The sequence below is a fragment of the Gavialis gangeticus genome, unplaced genomic scaffold (assembly GCF_001723915.1).
Source record: "Gavialis gangeticus isolate Ggan-Ray unplaced genomic scaffold, GavGan_comp1, whole genome shotgun sequence".
NCBI lineage: Eukaryota > Metazoa > Chordata > Crocodylia > Gavialidae > Gavialis > Gavialis gangeticus.
The window spans coordinates 8,198,398-8,220,089 of NW_017729012.1; the positions used below are offsets into that span (position 1 = coordinate 8,198,398).

The 21,692-nt window shown below is 41.5% G+C and overlaps 1 protein-coding gene across 3 annotated transcripts; it reads left to right on the top strand.

Annotated features, from left to right (window-relative positions):
- Nucleotides 1-298: 298 nt before the first annotated feature.
- Nucleotides 299-17,638, top strand: SKA2 (spindle and kinetochore associated complex subunit 2). 3 transcript variants are annotated; one of them, XM_019511141.1, is made up of 7 exons: nt 299-400; nt 9,605-9,694; nt 10,531-10,707; nt 11,304-11,390; nt 12,576-12,615; nt 14,145-14,277; nt 15,250-17,638. In XM_019511141.1, exons 1-7 carry the CDS (start codon nt 368-370, stop codon nt 15,374-15,376), a joined length of 687 nt encoding a protein of 228 aa, XP_019366686.1. In that variant the 5' UTR covers nt 299-367; the 3' UTR covers nt 15,377-17,638. The 3 variants fall into 3 exon arrangements, with proteins under 3 accessions (XP_019366686.1, XP_019366688.1, XP_019366687.1); XM_019511142.1 differs by lacking the exon at nt 299-400 and adding an exon at nt 5,851-5,874; XM_019511143.1 differs by lacking the exons at nt 12,576-12,615; nt 15,250-17,638 and having other exon boundaries at nt 14,145-14,255.
- Nucleotides 17,639-21,692: the final 4,054 nt, after the last annotated feature.

A 21,692-nucleotide genomic window follows, 5' to 3' on the forward strand; every position in this document is an offset into this window, starting at 1 on the left:
CACACCCCCACCTTGCAGGAACAGGCCAATCCTAGAGCAGCGGTGAGCCCTCTGCCCAATGAGGCGCCACTGCTGCCTTCTCGGCCAGTCACATTGGAAGCCCGCACGCAGCCACTGAGAGCAGGCGGCACTGTGGGCCTAGCCAATGGCGTGGCGCGCTTCCCCTCCCAACCAATAGGCGCGTCCGGACCATGAAGCGGGTTTACATTCCCGCTCGCCCAATGGGCGCGTGCCTGTGTGAGCAAAAGGCCAATCAGAAGGGAGCGATGAGTGACAGCTGCCCAATGGGGAGCCCTGGCTCTGCCGCTCTGTAGCGAGGGGGGTGGGTCTCCCTCAGCCACCGCCTGAGGAATGTCAACTATTCAACATGGAGACGGCGGTTAACAAGCTGGAGACCATGGTGAGCGCGGGGGGCGGGGGCTGGGCCGCGAGGGGGAGGCCGCGAGCCTGAGGGGACGCTGGGCCCCGCGCTGTGGGTGAGTGGGCGAGGGGCTGTGCGGACCCGCTCCCATCCGGGCGCTGAGGGAAGAAGCGGGAGGGACACGGCTCCCCCGCCCGCGTGGGCCGGCCCGGTTCCGCGCTTCTCGATTGGCCCGGGCCGGGCAGATGTGTTCCGGCCGGTCCACTTGCCCTCGCCCCGGGGGGGGAGGGGCAGGGTGGGCCCGCTCCATTCAACCCCCCAGCGCGCGCGGGGGGGGGGTTGAAACAGAACCCGCTTGGGCCGGTCCATTTTCCTGCTGGAGAAGGGGGTGGAGCCGATTTCATTCGGACTGGTCCATTTTCCTCTCCCCCCGAGGTGGAGTAGAACTCACCTGGACAAGTTCATTTTCTTGGGGCTAGGTCTCACCTGGACCGGTCCATTTTCCATTCAGCTGGGAGGGGGGGAGGAGCAGAGGTGGTGTGGGCAGGTCCATTCCTTTTCCCTTGGGGGGCAGGGCATGAACCTGGAGCTGCCCATTCCCTCCTGTCCTGGGGGGGTGAGCGGTGGGCCTGGCCCAGCCTGGGCTCCTGCCCTGGGATGGGGCATGGGGTGGCCCTTCCTCTTCCTGTCTCAGGGCTGGGGAGCCTGTGCCTGGGTTAGTCCCTTCTCCCCTTGTCCCAGGTGGGTGAAGCACCAGCTTCTCCGGACCAGCCTTCCTCCTTTTGGCCCCAGCTCGCCTCTCCTTGGCGTGGGGCAGGAAGGATGCGGGCTGCAGGTTGTGGGATGGTGGCTGTCTGTCCCCTGTTGCTGGGGTCATCCCCCCGATTCTGGGGCGGGGACGTGCTGGAGAGCTTCCTGCAGCCCTTTCCAGCTTGGAGAGAACCTGAGCAGCCTGGTTGGCTGGGGTTACTGTCCCCTTGTCCTGGTAAGGAAAGAAAGGCAGTTGTTTTGGCCGTTCCGGTCCATATATCCCACTGGACTCTTCACTGTGTGTTAACACCACCTCGTGCTGTTCCCTCAGGCTGGATCCAGCCACATTGCATAATGCTGTCACCTTGCTTCCTGCCCCCCGATCATGTTACACAGTGGTAGTTTGACAGCGGTAGCTTCCACAGTGCAGATAGGATCTGGGAATCTCTTCCTTTCCTTCCATATCTGAGCCCTGTTGTGACAGCCCTCTGGACCCGAGTCAAGATCTGGGCTTCAGTTGCTTTCTGGAGACTTGATACTGATGTAATTTAGTAGCTGTTTGGATCATAATGGGCATGCATTGTTTATAATTTTGCTTGGTTAATACTGTGAATATGCCCAGAGATCTTTGGGAATGATCTGTGTAATCATAGATTTTTAGGGTTGGAAGGGACCTTGGTAGGTCATTGAGTCTGACCCCTGCCCTAGGCAGGAAAGAGGATCTCCATATCCAACCCGTATTCAATTTATTATGGATATTTCCATTTCATTTCTAAATGGTACCATAAATATCCATTTTATAGGCTTTTATTTGAGATTTGCACATACTGACAGATGGCTCTTTAAGATCTCATGGTGATTTCTTCTGATGCTTGTCAAGGAACTTGGAGGTATTTTTGCCTATCGCTTATTTGTCCCGACAGCATTGCTTCTTTTGGTATCAGTAATGGCCCTGCAAAGAATAAGTAAATTATCCCATCCAGAAAGCTAGGTATTGCAGGAGCGTGGTGTTGTCTTTTAATACCTGCTACCTGGAACTGAAACTTAAATAAGGTGGTGAGAATGAGTGTAGTGTTTTGCTGGGACCTATTTATACATATCATAAAATCAGTAAGAAAGCTACTCAAGAGAAACTCAGAACAAGGAGGGCTGTGGACCAGACCACTGTAGGAAGCAACATGTATTGTATGTCTCCGTTACCCCTGACTCTAGTCAGTGCTTTTATAAGCACCGAATTTAAGGACTTCCTAGACCAGTTATTCTCAGCCACGGTCCCATGGCACTCTGGGGTACCTTGAGATATATTATCAAGACTACTGTGCAATGTTAACATGGTTAAGTGTGCAAACGCAAGTCACAAGATGAACCCAGAGATTTTCAGAATATTTTTAACACTGTAGATTCCTATTTGATCTGTTGTGGTCTTTTTTGACCGCATGGCAACAGAAGAATTGCTTTATTATTTTTCTGTAATCAAAAAAAGAAGTGAAGATTGGGAGCTGGCATTTTCCAAGGGGTGCCTCAAGTCTAAAAGGTTGCGGATCATTGTTCTAGACCCTTATATTTGACTTCATTCCTCTACATTCAGTTACTAAACCACCTTCTTCATTCACAGCATTGCTCAACTTCCACTCGCAGTGTAATACATCCTTTAACACATCAGCAGCAACAAGCAAGTAAGCGTGTGTTGTCTGAAAATAAACAGTGTTTGGCTGAATGCCCTCTAAAGTATTAGCTTGTTCTGCTAATATGTCTCTGTCATCTCATCGAGTGACCTATATTACCGCACTATTCCCGTATCAAGACTCTTCTGAGTAAGCACGGGAGGTGATATCGTGGTTTTGTGATATGATTTGCATTATAACATAAATATTAATATTTTATAATGTATGTAGACAAAAAGGGTATCTGATTCTAGTGCCCCAGAGCTGAAAAGGCATTGCATTAAACTTGTGTACTACCTAACTCTGAATTTCATAGCATGCTTGAAAGATTCATTTTGTATTCTCAAACATGGCACTTTGGAGGGCGGGGGGTTGGTTTTGTTGTTCTTTCTTTTTTGAACTCCTAGGCCATATACTGTATATGGTAAATCGGACATTAATTTCTGTAGCATCCTGTTCTGCAGTAGCTACTAGCTTGAGGTCATCCACTCAAATTGAGCTTAAAACATTGGTTCTACCCTGTTTAGATGTAAGGTACCCCTGGATAGACTCAAGGTACCCCTTGTAAAATGCCAGCTCTTAGTTTTCACTCTTTTTTTTTTTTGCCTACAGAAAGATAACAGATAAGTTTTTCTGTTGCAAGTAACTTAGAAAAATCAATGCGTGTATGAAATGTTTGGGTTTATCTTGTGATCATGTTTCAAACTTAGCAGTGTTAACATTGTGTGGCATCTTGCAGTACCCTTAAATGTGTCTCACGACACCCTGGTTGAGCATCACTGACTTGGAATGATAAAACAATACCATATTGGCTTCAATGATCTATTCCATTTTTTTTTTGTCAAACCTCTTGACAATTCAGTTTTGTAAATGTAGAACTGGCAGTTGTAGCCGCACAATCAGTATGTTTTGAGATCTACCTGTCTCTTCCAAAACTTGTTTTGAATCCTGTTTCCTTTTCCAATTAAAGATTTTTTTTTTTTCTTTTCCCTCTCACCCCCTGCAAACCTGCTAGAATTATCAAGGGCTAGTTGTCAAGTTCTGTGTCACAGTATACCCACATTTTAGGGTGTCACACTTTTAAAGAATCTGGTCATTCACAATTGTCTTCGTTCTGAATGCAAACATAATTGTAACAAAAATAAGTAAGAAGGTAGTGTGCAGGTGTAAAAGTCGACACAGTGGTTTCGTTGAAGGCTGTAGGACTTCTTCCATTCACTTGTATTGGAGCCAGGAGCTGAACCAACATCTTAAGGCCTAATTTCCAAGTAGACTAAAGAGATCTTGTAATGAATTTTGAAGGATTGGTTGTAGACTAAGAGTCTGAACAGACAGTCTATCCATCTGACACATGGCAGAGCCATTTTGAGTCTCGAGTTGTACTTTTATATTAGTAGAAGATGCCAGGTTTTCAGTAATAATCATTGGAAAACTTCTTACACACCTGTCTAGCTCTTTTTTCAAAGTATAGTTATTTGTCTTTCTCTCGTCTTTAAATTCATGGGAATTTGTGTCTTGGCAACTATGTCATGGTTATTATAGCTTTGTGTCGCTTGTTTTTGCTTCTGCTCATTGTTTGTTTGCTCTTCCTGCATTTTTTGTGAAGACAACTCTCTTCATAGAAGTGTGAAAAAATAATACATCTTACTTCCCCAGAGGTTTTGGCATGCACCTTTTATAAAAAAGAATCAGTTAGTCTGTAGTGGAACCTAGGAGAAACTCTTATTGTTTTGCAGGAAACTTAAAAAGAACAATATGAACGATAATGCTGAATAGTCAGAGTTGACTCAGAAGCAAATCTGTATGTATTTGAAAGGCAAATGATCAAAGTACAGTAACATGAAGAGAAGTAGGAGTCTTATAATATCCACACAATATGGAAATATTAATTATGCATAAAGAGCTCATACCTAACATTTTTAAGGACACAAATGCAAGGAAAGAGATACTGAATTGTAGAACGAGACGAGCATCTGAGCACATTCCCTGATCCAGCACCCATCAGAGTCCGGGAGTATGTTGCATTGACTTCAGACCTTGGCTCAGGCTCCTACTGAGGACATTATATATTGTGCTGTGTTCTGATAAATAAATGATTGGCTGTTTTATAGTAGAGATCATCATCAATCTTTGGACACAAAATGTGTTCCAACATGCAGCCTTACTGCGATGAACAGAATTGCCGTTGCTTATCAAATGTGTGTCCACAAAATGGAAAATGTCATTACAATAAATATGTAAGCTGACACTCCACAAATGTGGAGCGCCTGTTACAGAGCAATCTCGATCCATTTCTTTCTCTGCATTCTTATCACGGGGAACTATGTTTCTGCCCCTTTTATTCTTGATGCATAGTGTCTGTCCAGTGCCCTTTTTATGTTGTACTACTAGTGATCGTGCACAAAAAGCAGTGCAATGTTAAAAGGGCATTGGCCAGCGATACTGTCTGCGTTACTAGACTTCTGTCATGGATTCACAAGTTGGAGATCAGAATACTTGTGTGTGTTCAGACTGGGAAGCAATATGAAAGGTGATAACTTTACAGAAGGATGTTTCACTCATCCGGTTTTCACACTTGGTGTCTTTTAGATTTTATCAAGGGGAAATATCTGGCTGACAGTGTTCTGTTATCTTGCTCTGCTGCCTAGGAAATCTGAAATAAATAATTTCGGAAATCCCGATGTCAGGCAAAAGCAGCGGCAAAATATTTGCAGTTTCAGTTCCCAAAAGATTTTTAGTGGTTTTAATTTTTTTTTTCTTGGTCAATATAATTGCAGCATTCTTGAATAGTCATAGCATGTTAAAATATCGGAATTCCTTCACATCTCGAGTGGGGACATATTTAACACTAGTCAAATGGCGACAAACCATGCAATGCCAGTCAGTACTTGACATTGAGTGATTTCACCTAACGCATATTTAGATGGTGTTGATTTACATGTTCGGGATTCTTGCTGCTAACAAATGCTCTGACTTTATTGCACTACTGTACTTTACAGCTAGCAGTGCAATAGTATTGTCAAAGCATCTGAAAGCAGAGTTCACAGCAATGCCTTGAATCTTGTGAATGGCTTCTAACAGTTTCTTCAAAGCCCGTGAGTAAGTAAAACCTTGTGTTTCATAGACTTACATTTTCTTTTCAAAACATTTTAATGTACCAACAGTCTTCATCTATAACTTCTTAGCAGGAGAAAATGGTGAATTTACTGCAGCAGTTTTTTTTTAGATACAAGTAGGAATTAAAAATAAAATTGCATATAAGTGTGCTGAAACAGACATTTCTTTCATATTTCTAAAATAAGACCAGGTGGATTTTTTTTTTTTAAACTGTTAAGTTTTTATAAAAGGTTCCCTCATTTGTATCAGGTATATTTGTACAAAATATGCTGCAATATTGAATTATATTAATATTCATTAGTGCTAAATCTTAAAGTATTAGTTATATGACAGATAAGCAGTAGATTCATATTTTACTTTAAATTATAGCAGCAGCATGCAGTTAATGGTTTGCTATGAATTTGAGCTTCAAGTTCTACTTGCCTAAATATTAGAATATTCTTACAAGCTGTGCTTCATAGATACTTGGAAAATGTGCTGATTTATGACCCATTTCCTTTGAAAAGGTAATATAGTATAAACGACCTTGATGTTAAAAAGGAGCAAGGAAAGCCACGAGTCATCGGCGGTCCACAGTCAGTGATTACTGAAAGAGGAAACTGAAAACAGACTGTTTTACGGGTCTGTCACTACACAGAAATATAAACTCGTGTCAGTGAAGGAGGATAGAAATGCCAAAACGCTGCTTTTAACTTTTCATGGACGTTTTTAAACAAAAAAATGTATAAGAAGTAGTTCCCTTTTGCATTTTTATACTAAATGAGATTTGTTGCACTCTACCTTGGAAGCAGTTTAATAACAAACTAACGGTAAGTTATCAGAGTAATAAATTGAACAAGCGGCTGTCTTGATTTTTATAGGTGGCGAACGTCTTTTAGAGTCAACTTTTTTACATCTGCCCTGTTTAACCAGCACTCCAGGATTTAAGCTAAGAATGCAATGTAATTTACACTGTTTAAACAATCAGTGGTCACCTACAGTTGATCTGAACTTTACTATTTATTGTAGAAACAAAACCTAAGTATTAGGGTTGTTATTATTGTGCATTTTGGCCAAGACCAGTGGTTTTCAAACTGTTTCCCTGGAACTGGGGTTCTGTGATGGGCCATCAGGGGTTCCCCACGGAGACTGGAGGAAGGCAATGAGTGCATCACTACTACAGGGCCAGGTTGCCTGGCTCTGCTTCTGTCTTTAGGATGGGGTAGGGGTTCTGCTGCAGAAGAAATTATATGAAAGGGTTCCTTGACTTTAGGAAGCTTCAAATCTGCTGGCTTAGGTCTGTGTGTGTATATATTTATATATTTAAAACTAATTGACTCTATTCAAGACAATTAGCGTTTTTCTTCTTTTTAAAAAAAAAAAATCTTTTTTTTTTTCCTGTTAGCACTTTGAAATATTTGGTAGGTTCATGCACTGTTAATTTTTTTGTAATAGTCTTTCATTCACATAAACTAGCAATTTTTCTTATTAGATTTGTCAAAAGTCTAATTGTCAGTCATGTCCAGCTTTTGAACACTGCATGGCAGTTGATTTATGTTGAAATTTGTAAACTGTATGTTTTGAGGAGGTTGTGAGCTTATGAGATTCACTGAGATCATTAACTCTATTCTGATGAGGGTTTTTTTTGGTTTTTTTTTTTTTTCAATTTAGTTTCTCTTCTGGAGTACTGAGGGCCTCTTGAGCAATATAAATAAATTTGAACACGATTAGGAAGAAATCTTTTTGGTTTATATTTTTTAGGCTTGGAATGTTCTATTTGATCGTTGATTGTTCCCTCCTATTTTGGCAAGCTTATTGTAAAAGAGATGCAATCATGAAAAACTTTTTCCGCTGGTTGTTGAGAGCATTTTGAGGAACTCCCATGCTTTCTGTTGCTGGGTGGTTGGAAAATATCTAATAGCGAAGCTGTTGATTAGGTTTTATAGGAAGGAATGCTTGAGATTGATGGCACTTAGAGCTCTGTGGAGGCCCTCCTGGAATGTGAATGGCGATGCATCTAAATATAGATAGCAACGTGGACAGACTAATAGGAGGGCTCTGTGAAGGCAGATGCTTCAAAAGGAAGGTGGTTCTCCTGATGGGTACCAGTCCAGGGAGACGAATTTGGAATTACATCCACCAAGGTGGTGTAAATCAGAAGAAAGAAAGAAAATTGCAGTTGTTTCAAGGAGAATTAGGCACCTAAATACAGGTCTAACTCAGACCCTATTAAGGTTGATGGAAGTTGGACAAGGTGTGTCACTGCTAGTTGTCTGTGGGGAACCAAACATCCGTGCCACGTGTGGACGCAGCCTAGTAGTTCATCACAATGTTTTCAGGAGTATTCCAAACACCTATAACCCTATCTTGAACTTAATTTCAATTGTACTTTTTGCTACAGAGTTAGATGGCAGCTCATACTGTGACTGTCACAATGAAGCAAATGAGTTTTGTAAGCATTTAGCTTGCTTTCCTAAAAGTCCCTCTCTCAAATGAAATCCCAAAACAATTAAATGAAGAAATTCATAATGTTGGTTTTATGAACTGGGCATGCTGCCTTTCTTTAAGCCAGAAGTCCCTAATAGACATTAAAATGACAGATGAAAGTTAATTAAGCAATAATCCAATCATTACACTATTTTACAAGGCAATTATCCTATTCCCTACTGGCTTATTTATCCCAAGAATAGAAATGTGAGTGAAGTGTACTGGTGATGTCATCAATTTGATTATCCACTTGTCAGTCTGATTTACTGGGAAATAATCAAATGTGTTGTGAGTGTTATAGTCGACCAGGAGGACACATTTTTAACATAATTAAAAGTAAAATCTCTGTTGATATAACCATGTCATGGAACCTTATTGATACGCTCTAATGGGTGAATAGCTGTGAGTAGTGCAGTATTGTCACTAAGGTTTTAATGTTTTGAAAGAACAGAAATTAAGCTGAAAAAGTTGAGAAATTGATGGAGACCTATCTTCTGCACCAGTGAATCAAGCAAAGTCTATCTTTAAAAAAAGATGCAGTTTTTTTCCTCCTTCCCTGATATAATTTCCCACCCTGGTTTATAACGCAAAGGCTGAACAGAAGAACTTTATCTTGAGTGATTTGAATTGGAGGATATTTGGTATACTAACAGATAGCAACGTTTTCATGCAAAATGAGGCAATGTGTAGAAGTCATGAAGACAGAGGTAAGGGACAGAATGGTTGCGTGGTAAGGGTTTGACAAAGGGAGTGAGGTGGGCATTCGTAGATGCCTGGGGTGTGTGGTCACTGGTTTCATATGTACACTGGTTTGGCAAGCCAGTGGACAGATCCAGACCTACACTTGCATTGGGAAGAGCAGAGAATGGGTATGTCTGCTTCAGTTGCCCAATAATGCATGAAAATGCTGCCAACTGTCGTCTTCTGTCAGGTTTCAAGGACCTTTCCTGGCCACCACTTTTCATTTCTTGACAAGCTTGCATCTGCACTTAAGGCGTCTTCACTCTAGATGCTATGCAAATGCTAAGGTGTTGTAAGTTTGCCCCTCTATCTTTGTTTTAGCCCCCAAGACGGTCAAGCTATTTTATGAGTGTCAATAACGGGACTAAATTGGAGGAGTGGGTCAGCCTTTAACACTGAAACATCCTGACTTCTGCTCTTTGGAACGCAGAAAAGACGAGTGGCCACATTTTGCCTAGGTTTTTTTTGTTCCTTAATACATGGTGATTGATCTTTGACGTTTTAGTTCCAGAAGGCAGAATCTGACCTGGATTACATTCAACACAAGCTGGAGTTTGAAATAATGAAAAACCTTCCTGAGGATCCGGCAGCAGAGGTATTATTTCCAGACGAAATGAATGCATTCTGTTGCATGTTGTATTAATTCACTATGAATGGGTAATTCTGTCTCAGATTAAAACACTGCTTGGTCTTTTGATTTTATATTCTAAAATATTTCTCGCAGCATACCAAGACAGCGAATCTAATGTAGATTTAATAAAAATCACAACATGCTGGTGTAATGGAATGCTACATTTGTGTTTTGAGAGATGAACTGGAGTGTCATAAGTTAATACTTAAGAGGCACTATCAACTTCACCACCCCCCTCAAACACACCTCTCCCATGACACCTACAATAAATCTGCCAACAAATGATGACTAGACTCGGGGTTTATGGGGGAAAGAAGACAGGAAGGGAGGGAAACAAAATAAACTGTCAGCATTTAACACATTCTGTAAATCTGCCCTCACCCACACCCATATGTTCAGATGCATTGATTTCACAAGGGGTGGTTTATATATTCTAATTCAGAAAATATCTCGTAAGGCAATAAAGCAACAAAATTCATTCCCTTCATCCAGCTGTATCTCCTGTGGTACCAAGGAGGTAGTATTATTTTATTTATAGCATTTCTCGAAGACTAGTTATTAAATGGACTGGGAGATGGAGGAAAAGCTTATAAAACATTTTACGTGTGACCAGTGTACTGATGCTTACAGCTAAGATTTCCTAACCGCTTTCATTATAAAGGGTCATTTTCAATTACTCTTTAACAGTCCTTGTTGCCATATGCTTTGGGAATGTCTAATTGCTGTTTAGTCAAGAATGTAGCCATTAATCTTCTTTGCAGCGTCTTGGTAGCTTAAATATGCTTTTCACCTTGATATAGGAAAATCCAGTGACTCTCTTAGAGGAACTCTCAGTGGTAAAGTCGCATTACAAAATGTTGTGTGTGCAGCTGGACAAAATTTCCAGGGAGCAAAGAGAGTCTATGAATTGTATCCGTGCTGCCCTAGAAAACACTATGAAGATGGTGCAGGCACTACAACAACACACACATCTCGAGGTAATAATTTTAGTCTTTCTAATTTGGATCCAAACATAGACATACATACATAAAACTCTATGCATGTGTGTGAGTAGTTTGAACTGAAATCACTGTATACACATTATCACTTTGCCGAATTGGGGAGTTAGATTTTCTTAAGCAGAAAAATGCTTCAGAGATCTGAAGCTTTTTTTCCTGTTTCTGATAGACCCTGTTAATATATTGGACTCAGTCCTGAAAACGTTTATGGGGGTGAGCAGCACCACTCAGGTCTGTGCATCTACCTACCTTTATATGGATTGGCAGGGTTGAGCGTATTGTTTGAAATACTAGCCCCAGTTCACCACTGAATTACTCCAAGGTTATGCTGCTGGAACTCTGCTGGCATCAACCTGAAGTGATACAGGTCTCATCTCTGTATAAGTTGCTGGAAACAGATGGCTTGGTGCACAAAACTGTCCCATTTTTAACTGATCTTTTTCATGTGCTTTCTTAAAGGATGCTGTCAGGTAGAAAGTGCAACTAGCTGAAAAATGAAAATGGTAACTGTATTTCTACTGAAATACAGCCCTTCCTAAGAGTTGAAAATAACAAAATCCTCTCCCTTTTTGTAGCTTTTACCTTTGTCCGAAGAAGAACAGAGTTCAGCACAACAGTTAACATGCCAAATTGTAAAAGAAACAGATCCACCAGTGGAAGAGGTAATGCTGACATGTGGCTTAATTTTGCAAGCCCCATAATCCTCAATTGTTCAGCTGAAGTCAGAGGGACTGTTTGTGTGAACGAGGACTATTAATGAGTAACGGTTTTCACTGTGTGCCCATAGTTTCTAATTTATTTTTTTCAGTTTAACCATATGTATACTACATTGATTATTTAATTAAATGCTCTGTCAAGAAGATTTTGTTTTTGAATGGAGACTTTTACCTGTGACCATTCTTTTAAAGGAATGTTTGCATTTATTTCCTATATAATTTTTTATATTTCAAAAAAGTACAAAAAGAAAGACAAATCCTATTGCTTTAGATTGCATCAGTTTATAAGACGGAAGAACCCAGACTGATGCAGTTATGAGTACTCCATCAGGACATTAAGTAGGAACTGGGAGTAAGGGTTTGGGGCCAAGCTGAAGAACCTAATTACTGCAGCCAAATGGTGTCAGAGTAGAAAATGTATTTCATGTCCTGTAACAATATATAACTGTCAATTGAAAATGAATAAGAAAAATTTAACCCTATTCTAGTTCTGATACAGCATAGTATGAAGCTAAATAGGACTTTCGTTATTAGGCAGAAACTCTTTTTCTCTGTCAGGGCTGCTATCAAGTCAAAGACTATCTACAATGTGAAAGAACAAAGCTTTGCAAATTATTTAATACTTTTGTTTTTAATGTAAATTAATAGGTTTCCGGTATCTTACAGGCCTTGTCCATCTTTGTTTCACTTCATACTCCCCACTGTCTATCAGTAACTACCTCTGTCCCATCAGCACCAATGTTTGTATGACCTGTCTTCTGCCACTTTCTGCCTCTTCAGTTCTTTGTTTGCAAATATCTTCTCTCCCGCCTGTTCCTTGTAGTTTCTCTATTCTCCTTCTGTATTATTTCATTTGAAGCCTTGCATCAAAAGGCCCTATGAAAAATGGACAGTTTTGGAACCAGTATTCTAATTACCAGTTAATGTCGTGTCTGCCTAGGAAGTGTTTTTGCTTATTACTTAGACTTGTCATTGACATCAGTGTCTGCAGAGTCAGGTTCTTTAAGACTTAATTGGTAAAACTCACTCACATATTAATAGAGCAGTACAGTCTTGTGTAAAAACAGTTACTGCTTAAAAACTGCAATATAATACATACAAATCTTCACCATGCATTCTCTTTATTTATAGCCTATTTGTGCAGTGTCAACCGTTTCTAACCCCAATGAAGGTAAGTTTTGAAAAATCCATTCAAGGTCTTCACAGACATAACCTTCCTTTTCTGAGCCTGTATTTTTTTATTAGGAGTTATGTTGTTGTTATGAGTTCTGTGCATAATGAAATTTAAGGTTCGCACCTACAAAGGCAACTTTTTTAATGTAATTAAAACTATGTTTATGTGGCTGCAGTGAAATACACAAAAACGTTAGACTACTCTCAAGACTGCTCTCCTAAATGTGGGACTTAATATGTGTATATATCCTACAGATTTAAGTCATTGTGCAGGACCAGGGATAACTGGATAAAAATGCTTTATTCTCTTATAACATCAGGCCTTGCAGAAGCCATCAGTTGAGAAACGGGTCTGATTTGAAATCACCCACTAAATTAGGGTGATTTTTTTTCAGGGAGAAAAGGAGGCGTATCATTTTGGAACGAAATATCTATCGAATGTAGTACCCATGGTAAACAGTGTATTGCCGTTAAAAAAAAATGGCTATGAATGCTAGCTAGTAGTTTTTTATATTGATTAAAGGGTTAAAACTTAAAGTGTAAGAGACTGAGGTATAAATTCAGTTCCAAGGATGACTTCTGTTTACTTCACTGGGATTTGTGCTTTATTGTTGTCTGGACTGAATCCAGTTCTATTGTCATATACATATAAAAAAAAAAAGTATTGATATGGGAAAAACTGTTGCTTAATCTAGAAGTGGTTGTTTAAAAGAGAGATTGTCCCAGTGATATCTTAATAGCCTCTTGTCAGAGCAAAATCAACAGACCCATGTTAGGTTTCCATGTGCATCTATTTGTTCCTAGGCTCAGCATAATGTGCAGCACTCTAGAGGTATTACAGTTGCCTGAAAGAGGGGTGGAGATGTGGGGAGGAAGTCTTGCAGCAGTGGTATAAGGAGGGTGGGGTGACTGGTGAAAGTGCCTGGGGCTCTAACATTGAAGACCATGGGGAACTTGCCAAGTAGAGATGTACCTTGTTGCCTTTTTTTCTTTTTAATACATTTTTTTTTTTCATTTTATTTTCCCACCTACCTGGTTTATCATCAAAGATATTACCTGATGATTTACTAGGCATAACATTCTGAATGTGACATCTTATGTGACAAGCATTACATCTCGCTGTGTGTACATTGAATTGAATTGGAAGGGTTGAGGTTGATACATTTGAGGCTATTTTTAGCATAATTGTGTGACTGGGGTAAGAAGAAAAAAAAGGAAAATGATGTACAGTCTCTTCATGTTTCACTCGTGTATATCTGATGTTTCAAATACTCAGTGATGAAATAGGAATGCCTGTAAATAAATGTCACTTTTTTGCAAGGATGACTGCTCAGCAACATGCTGACTATATATCTTCACTTACCTGTCAGAGTTGGTACATGGGGATATTTGTCTTTCACTCATTTTTTTTAACTTTATTTTTTGAGCACAATGGAGATAACTTTCATTTTAATGAAGTTTGCAGTAGTTGAATATACTATAACATTATCTGCATGTACTGAGTTATTTTTATTTTCAAATTGCTAGAATCACAGTTCAAACCACTGACTGAAGAAATGCTTATGGCTATACCAAGGAGTATTAGAAGTACTGTTAAATTAGCAGACCTGAATAGCTTTTACAGGGAACTGTATAACCACTTTGTTGTACATAAGAACAGGTAAGAATTGCAGCAGTACGTGAGTCCATTTAATTGCTGTTAAGCCTTTAACCTTTAATTATTAATTGGCATGACTGAAATTGTAGTTTAAAGTAGTTTGTTTCTTTTAAAGTACAGAACAACAGTGTTAACGTTTTCAGAGTCATGATGTAGCAGTGCATTAGCTTCAGAAACTGATCCAGATTCCTGTTGCTTTCTGGTAAGGTAAAAATAAATAGCCTGAGATGACAAGCCTTTGAGGGGGGGGGTAAAAAAAAACAAACTTGCATCTTTTTTGCAGTGATCAAATCACCTTTGTTTTTTTGGTTTGTTATTTTTTGCAAGATTAAAACCGCAGACTAGGCAGAAATATATTGTTTTAACTTAGTTTTACACCGTGGATGCCTGAGGTCAGAGGTGTACTAGAAAAAATTTGCTGGTATAGCTGTGCTTGAAAAACACTCTTAGTGAAGGTGTAGTTTATTCCAGCAAACAGGTGCTTAAAGCAGATCTGCCTTAGAGCAGTTACTCTTACCTGGCTTCAGGGAGTTCAGGTTGTTTTAGCATGCAGTTTGCCTGAACTCGACATCCTGGAAGTGCAGGAGATACCCTAAGACAACATTAACATGGTTAAGATGGGTGTTTGCGTTTTATTTTTTTGGTTTTTAATACATTTTGTTTTTGTGTCAGAGTAGATGATTTTTTTTAACTTGGTTGAAGTTAACACGGATACTTTAGATGCTACTGTCGCTTGCTGAAGGCTGACTGTGGTATAAAAGAGTCTTTCCCTTTCCACTCCCCCTTCTCTACACTTTGTTGTAGTAGAAACGGGGTAGTGATTATGCTCTGACATGTTCACACATTTCAGTGGCTGTCAGGGGATACAGAGTTCGGACAGTTATGCTGCCAAAATCTTAACAGCTCTATTACATGGTAGTTTAATTACTTCGTTCCAATGTTCTATTATAATACTTTCCTGCTTTTGTCTTGCAGAGCAGCACTGAGTGTTGCACAGATGAACAAGATGAATATGAAAGCCACTGATTCAAGGGTAAAAGTACTGAAAGAACTTTCAGTTGTGGAGATTGACAAACAAGGAAATGCCAAGTTAATTGTTTAAGCCTCAATCATTTTGTTCTCGTGTTAATGCACAAGGATTTTGTGTCCATGTTTGGAGTATCCAGGGGCAAATATGTCTCTGGTGTTGGTAAAAGTGATAAATTAAATTTATAGGGTACTGTGGACTCAGTTTGAATAGTGTGTTTTAACTGCATCATGTTTGTCTATTCGAGTTGTATTCCTAGGTGGCTTTGAAAGTAAATGATCAAAAACTGTTTGATTGTACTTGCATTCCTGAATAAGTGATAAGAATTTTACTAGAACATGCTTTATTACATGCCTTCTGGTTTCTTAAAACCATCTTTCAAATCAGTGGCCTGCTTTTTAAGCTACCATTCCAGGAGGCCTATTTGAAATATTTGTTATAAACCTTTCCTTAATATTTTTACTCTTTGTGTTTTGTATTTGCTCTGTAAATACTAATTTTCAAATTTTAAGTCTTTTACTTCCATCATTCCTTGCTCTGGACCTTTGGTCAGTCCCACAGACTTTTCCTGTACGGGCCTCTGTTGCAGCAGGAAACAAGCTGCACCTACTGGACACTCCCAGGGTTGCTGGGCTTGGATCCACTGTGGGTCCCACTGAACTCTTTTTAGGCTCTGCCGAGTCTCAGTACATTCCATCGTGTCTCTGGCCTCTGGCACATTTGCTGAAGAGACTCTCCAGCAAACTGCTTTTGTGGAAGTGGTGCTCCACAGTGCAACTGCACTGTCCCCAGGAGCAGAGTCCCCTGACTTCCTAGGAGCTGTAGTACACACGTTCCCAGAGTTTCATTCTTGGAGGCGCTCCGAGCTAGAGTTGAAGAAGCCGGGCACAGACTTTGTTAAGGATTTCTAAAGCACTCACTTTAATGACACACATGCAGATCTAAGAGAAACACCAAATGTTGTGTGTATGTATATATAATATATATTTTGCCTTGGTTTCCTTACCACTGCTGAGTTTTCTGGGATTTGGGTCCGTGTCATTTCAGAATTTTAAGTCCTCTCTGTTGGTCTTTCTTCATGCTTTTCTCCTCAAGATCCACTGATTCCCCTCTCAGTGTCCTTCCGTTCCAGCGGACCTGGTAGTTGAAAAAGTCTGTTATTCCTTTGGTTCTCCAGAGTCCATCTTCAACTTCTCAGACTTTGAGATCTCTAAACATCACACTTGCAGTGACACTTGGTTTCTTTTTCCTTTTCTGGAGATTTTTCTCCAAAACTGCCCTTTCTGCCAACCACCTGGAATAGCTGGATTGCTTCAGGTCCGGCATTCTCTTTTAGTGCACATTGCCCTGTCAGACCCCAGCCATTACATGTTAACAATTCCCATTGTATAGTCCGTAGCAGTGTTCTAGGTGCATGCAATATGTGAGAGGTCTTGTCAGCCCATGGTTGACTTACAGCATGGTAAGAGTTAGAGATATATACAGAGTTCATAAAATCAATTTAAACAAACCATAAATTGTATCTAGAAGGCAGTTGGGGTACCCAAACTATTACAGCTTCCCACTGCTTTCAGTGGGAGTAGCAAAGGATTTGCAGGATTGGATCCTCTGACTTAAACCCCTAACCCCCAATTAAATCGGTGTGATGCTTCCAAATGATTATAATGGGAATTGGATTGAGCTCATATTCCAATATTAAGAGACGATTAATTCTTGGCATCTCTTATACACTGCAGCAAAGTCACAGGACTGAGGCATAATTCCTTGAAACATTCTAAGTGCCTGTATCTCACAGCCCACGTGACAAGTCTTACAGTTTAAATATCAGACTTACTTATTTTAAAGTTATTAAATGGATGGAGTATTTCAAATAGCACATTATTTGTAATTTGCAGACTTTTTTTTAAGCTTCTTAAGGAATGTTTGTGAAGTTTGTAATGAATAATGTGTGTTCACCAGCATATTCTAGACATTTCACAAGAATGCAGTACAGTTAAAAGTAGTAAGATGCATACAGTAAGTTGTTAAAATCTTCACTAGATTTGCTGATGAAAAGTTCTGCAAAGGCAACGGTGGTATTTACTTTTCTTTCTCTAGAGTTTGACGCACTGCATAACTTATTTGTGAATATAGTTTAGTTACATATTTGGAAAATACGGTGTGTACCTCGTTGGGCACGTGAACTGGTATTGTAGAAGGTGGGATAATGTTGATATTTTTTCAGTTTCTTACATTTCCTTTATGCAACCTTTTCTTAAAGGAACGTGCATTGGTAAAATAAACCAAACGTAAGTGAATCGGAGTTTCCAATAAAGTGACTGTATGCTCCAGTCTTTATGAATTGGTCTTCGTGCTGTGAACTGGCAGATGGCAGTGTTCTTTCAATCTCATCTTGTTATTTATTCATGCTGCTAGTATCTTTTTATAAACCTCACTTACACTGAGAGAAGGATAAAAGCCTGAGTAGTTTTGTTGCTGGCAGCCACATGTAACTTGGGACCAGATTGCAAACACAGTCCGCAAGCAGCACCAGAGCTAGAGTGATTGGTTTCAGGTGACTCTTCTATAATATGGTAGATCGTCTCCTGGAACCGGACCTATGGAAACTCCCAATTGGATTTGATTTTTGACGGTAACAGTTTTGGGGGGTTTTTTTAGATATGTTCATATCATTTCCCTCTGCATCATGTTATTGTCGTGTATGTTTTCCCTTCTTAGAAGGGAAATTCATGCACATACTTGCAGTTCAAATAATTTTAAGATGATGGGGAAACCCATTTCACAAGCTTCTGCTCGTTTTATTAAAGCTTTTTGCCTACAAGCCCATGTAACTTATGCATTGTTCCAGAAAGACAAGTGGGATATAACCACAATACTGCAGCTTCTTTAAATTATTATATAAAAGTATAAACACTACACAAGTTGAAAAACTTTTACTCTTGGTTGTATCAATAATTTTCTATTCTAGTCAGGTTTCTCTGCTCTCCTCGTATTTTGCAGTGAAGACTAAATTGCTTCTGATGCTGGGATGAATGATAAAAGTGAATGACGATGGGCAACAACTGTGGCTGAACTGGTGCTAAATGTGATTTAACTGCAAGTATAGTTAAAGATAAACCATCTTCAGGACCATTTCAGAAACAGGCTAAAGTGTTAGTCTGTCCTCACAGCTAAATTATGTTTAGCACCTTTTGCTGAAATCCATTGTCGGCGAGGGATAAGTTTGCTGCTGTAGGTGAGGCTTGGGAAAACACAGAACGCAAAGACCTGAGGCTTAGTAACGGGTAGTTCCTGAGCATGCAGGAAATAGTGATGTTGCATATGTGATATACAAGTCTTGCTAAATTCTCTAGTATAACAAAAAAATGTCCCTAAATCCTTGGCTTTTGAGGCAGATTCCCTTTCCAGCCCCAAATGTTATGATCAACTTGGTCTAATGCATTCAGACAAGAAGAGCTGAATCTTAGGAGTGCTTGTGGTACTGTCAGACTATGTTCTTTTCTCCACTTCGCTTGATTCTAGGAGCAGGTTCAGCAAATACTTTTTGTAGAGAGCAATCTCTAAAAATTAATTATTTTCTGAGTAACAAAAAAATAAAAAATCTTTTCTTATGTTTTAAATTATACTTTGGGTTTTTTTGCTGGACTACTCTTGTGTTACTCTAGAGCTGCTATTTCAATAACTTAACCTAGGTTTGCTCACTCTCCTGGGATGAGAGGCAAGTAGTTATTAGGTATGGTACTGGTTTGTTTTCCCTCTGGGAAATGGGAATGGTATGGGCCTGCTTTACACCTGCAGAATAGCAACTTATCGAAGGCCTTGCCAATGTAGCTTTTGCCAGTTTCCCAAACTAAATAAGTTGCCTAAGCAAAGGAACTGTGGTTGCCTCCATGAGGATGGCTTCTTAATATAACTACACTGGTAAACATGGTGTAGATGCAGCCTTCTATGGGTTTCTCTTCTGAGTTATGACCTTCGTGGTTCCCCCCACAGATGTTCACGCTACTAACTGCCAGTTATCTGGAAAGTCTCTTAAAGTATATGCTACGCACCCCTCCTGTAGTGATTAGAAATAGGCTGGCCTCCATCTGTATACCTCAAGTAGCTGAATCCAGCAAAATGGCCTAGAGAAGGTCTAGAAGTGGAATTAAAAGTTAAACCTTCAAGTTGGGGGAGAAAAAAGAAATATAGAGGTGCATGTGGCTTCTGTCACAGCTGCAGGAAACTGCCTTTAAACTGCCTTAGGTGCTAGCGATTGTCATCAACTCTAGCATGAACAGCAGAGAATCCTGAGTTGCCATCTCTCTGGCAGGTAGGTGGAGGGAGGTGCTTTTCAAATGGGTGGTGTAAATTTTAGTATTACCAACTCCAGGCATCAAAAACCATGTCAGAACTCCCAAGAACATAGAGATCATTTTCAAAATAGCATGATTTAACTTGTCTTATTAACCTTGTATGGTTTAGGATAGTGGTAGCTGGCTGGTGGGCTGGATCTGGCCATGTAGCTAGAACAGGAGCAGGCAAAATAGATGGCCCACGGGCACTTACCAATGAATTGTACCCCACCCAGCCTGCACACTTTGCTCCCACCCTCATGTGCAGGAGAGCCCCAGCCAGCAAGCACACTTCTGGGTGGGACCACTGCTGCAGCTGCCCCAGGACCTGCTCAGCTTCCCTGGCCTCCAGCGGGCTCCTCCTCGTCTCCCTGCTGCAGCACTTGCTCCAGGCAGCAGGTAGGGAGGCTGCAGCTGGGTGGAGCATGGAGCTGGCGGGAGCACAGAGCCCAGGGCTTGCGCTCAGTGGGATGCTGGAAGCACAGAGCTTGGGTGGGCAGTATGTGGGGTGTGACAGGGTGGTATAGGGGCTCCCCCGTGCCCTCCCCCATGGCGCACAGCCCCTGCCAGCAGTGCCTGGCTCCCCCCAGTTCCAGGAGCTGCATGTGGCAGCAAGGAGCAGAGCCAGGCTGGCCCACCTCTATCATGCAGGGCTCAGATGCAGCTCCCAGGACTCGGGGTACTGAGTGGAAACTGCTACAGCTTGGGCCAGGCCCAACCCCCATTGCCCATGCAACAGTAGCCTGGCCTGGCTCCACTGTGCGTGAAAATTTAGCAGTGGTGGAGGGGTAGTAGGGTTAATTTCCACCACTCCCCCTTCCACCAGATTCCTAGACCTGTGCTGAGCCCAGTGGGCTAGATCCCTTGGCTCCCATGACCTGGATTTGGCCCACAGGTCAGAGGCTAATCATGCCTTGTGCAGGAGCTTTTTCTGTAACCTTGAGAGCTAGATAATTGCCCTTTTGTAAATTTGAATGCAATCTCATGTCCTCAGCTACTGTCCTGGCTCTGTAACTCAGAGGTTTTACTTAAAATACCTAGGCCCCTGCTACACCATTAACTGGCTAATCATAGAATTACATTTATCCTGCGATTAGCCAGCTAATCCGGCCACCCCTGCAAAGTAATTATCACACGATAAAAGTGATTCTCCAGGTACAAAAAGAGCCAATCGGCTCTACAGTTAGTGCTTGAAAAAACGTGGTTGCAGCCAGAAGTACAGGTCCCTGCTGTAACTAAAAATGCTTTGCGGGAAGGGTCGAGGGTTGCAATCATCCCTGGAAACAAGCAGATGTTCACAGCTGGTTCCAGCAGGGAGGGGAATCCAGCTGTTAGCTGCGACTTGCAGTCAGCTTTGCCCAGCAATGGCCCCTCTCTCAGCCCATCCCTGCTCAGAGCAGGAGAGAAGGAAGGAGGGAGAGGGAGCTCCTTCTAGTGCAGTGTTTCTCAACCTGAGGGTTGCAACCCAAAAGTTGGCGCACAAATGTATGAAAGGGTCATGAAAAAACTTTAGAAATGGCTCATTGAGCTTTTAAAGGAGAAAAACATAGGGAAACCGTGGCTTTTCCCTTGCAGGCTGGCAGCCTCCTGCCCCACGTACAAACCCCTGCCCCACACGCATAGGCCAGCTGGTCGGGAGCGGGGGGGCACTGGCCATGGGTGTTCACAAATGGGTCCCACTACAAAACCCCCCGTCTAGGGGTTCCCCAAGCAGCTTTAGTGGGGAATTGGAGCAGGGCTGAAACCCGCTTTCTGCAACCAGGGGCTGGCAGGCAGCGCAGACAGAAGTGACGGAAGACCTCTCAACCTTTTGCAAGATCACACTGTCACCCCACGGGCCATTTCTGAAGCTGCCCGCAGCCCTTCATTTCTCGGAGGAGGGTGGGAAGGGACCTCGGGGGGGGTCACATCCGGTCCACCCCCTGCTTCAACTGCATCATCACACCCAAGCCTTTTTTCTTTCTTTTTTTTTTTTTTGTCTTCAACCTCTCCAAGGACGAGGACTCCCCCACCTGTCTCGGCAGCCCTGCTGCAGCTCTCCGCCCCCCCCCCCCCCC

What these genes read in the sequence shown, in the direction of transcription:
- SKA2 (XM_019511141.1), top strand. Translation starts at nt 368, where the DNA reads ATGGAGACGGCGGTTAACAAGCTGGAGACCATG. An exon ending in TTAACAAGCTGGAGACCATG is followed by an intron (nt 401 to 9,604) that starts GTGAGCGCGGGG and finishes TTGACGTTTTAG; the next exon opens with TTCCAGAAGGCAGAATCTGA. An exon ending in CTGAGGATCCGGCAGCAGAG is followed by an intron (nt 9,695 to 10,530) that starts GTATTATTTCCA and finishes ACCTTGATATAG; the next exon opens with GAAAATCCAGTGACTCTCTT.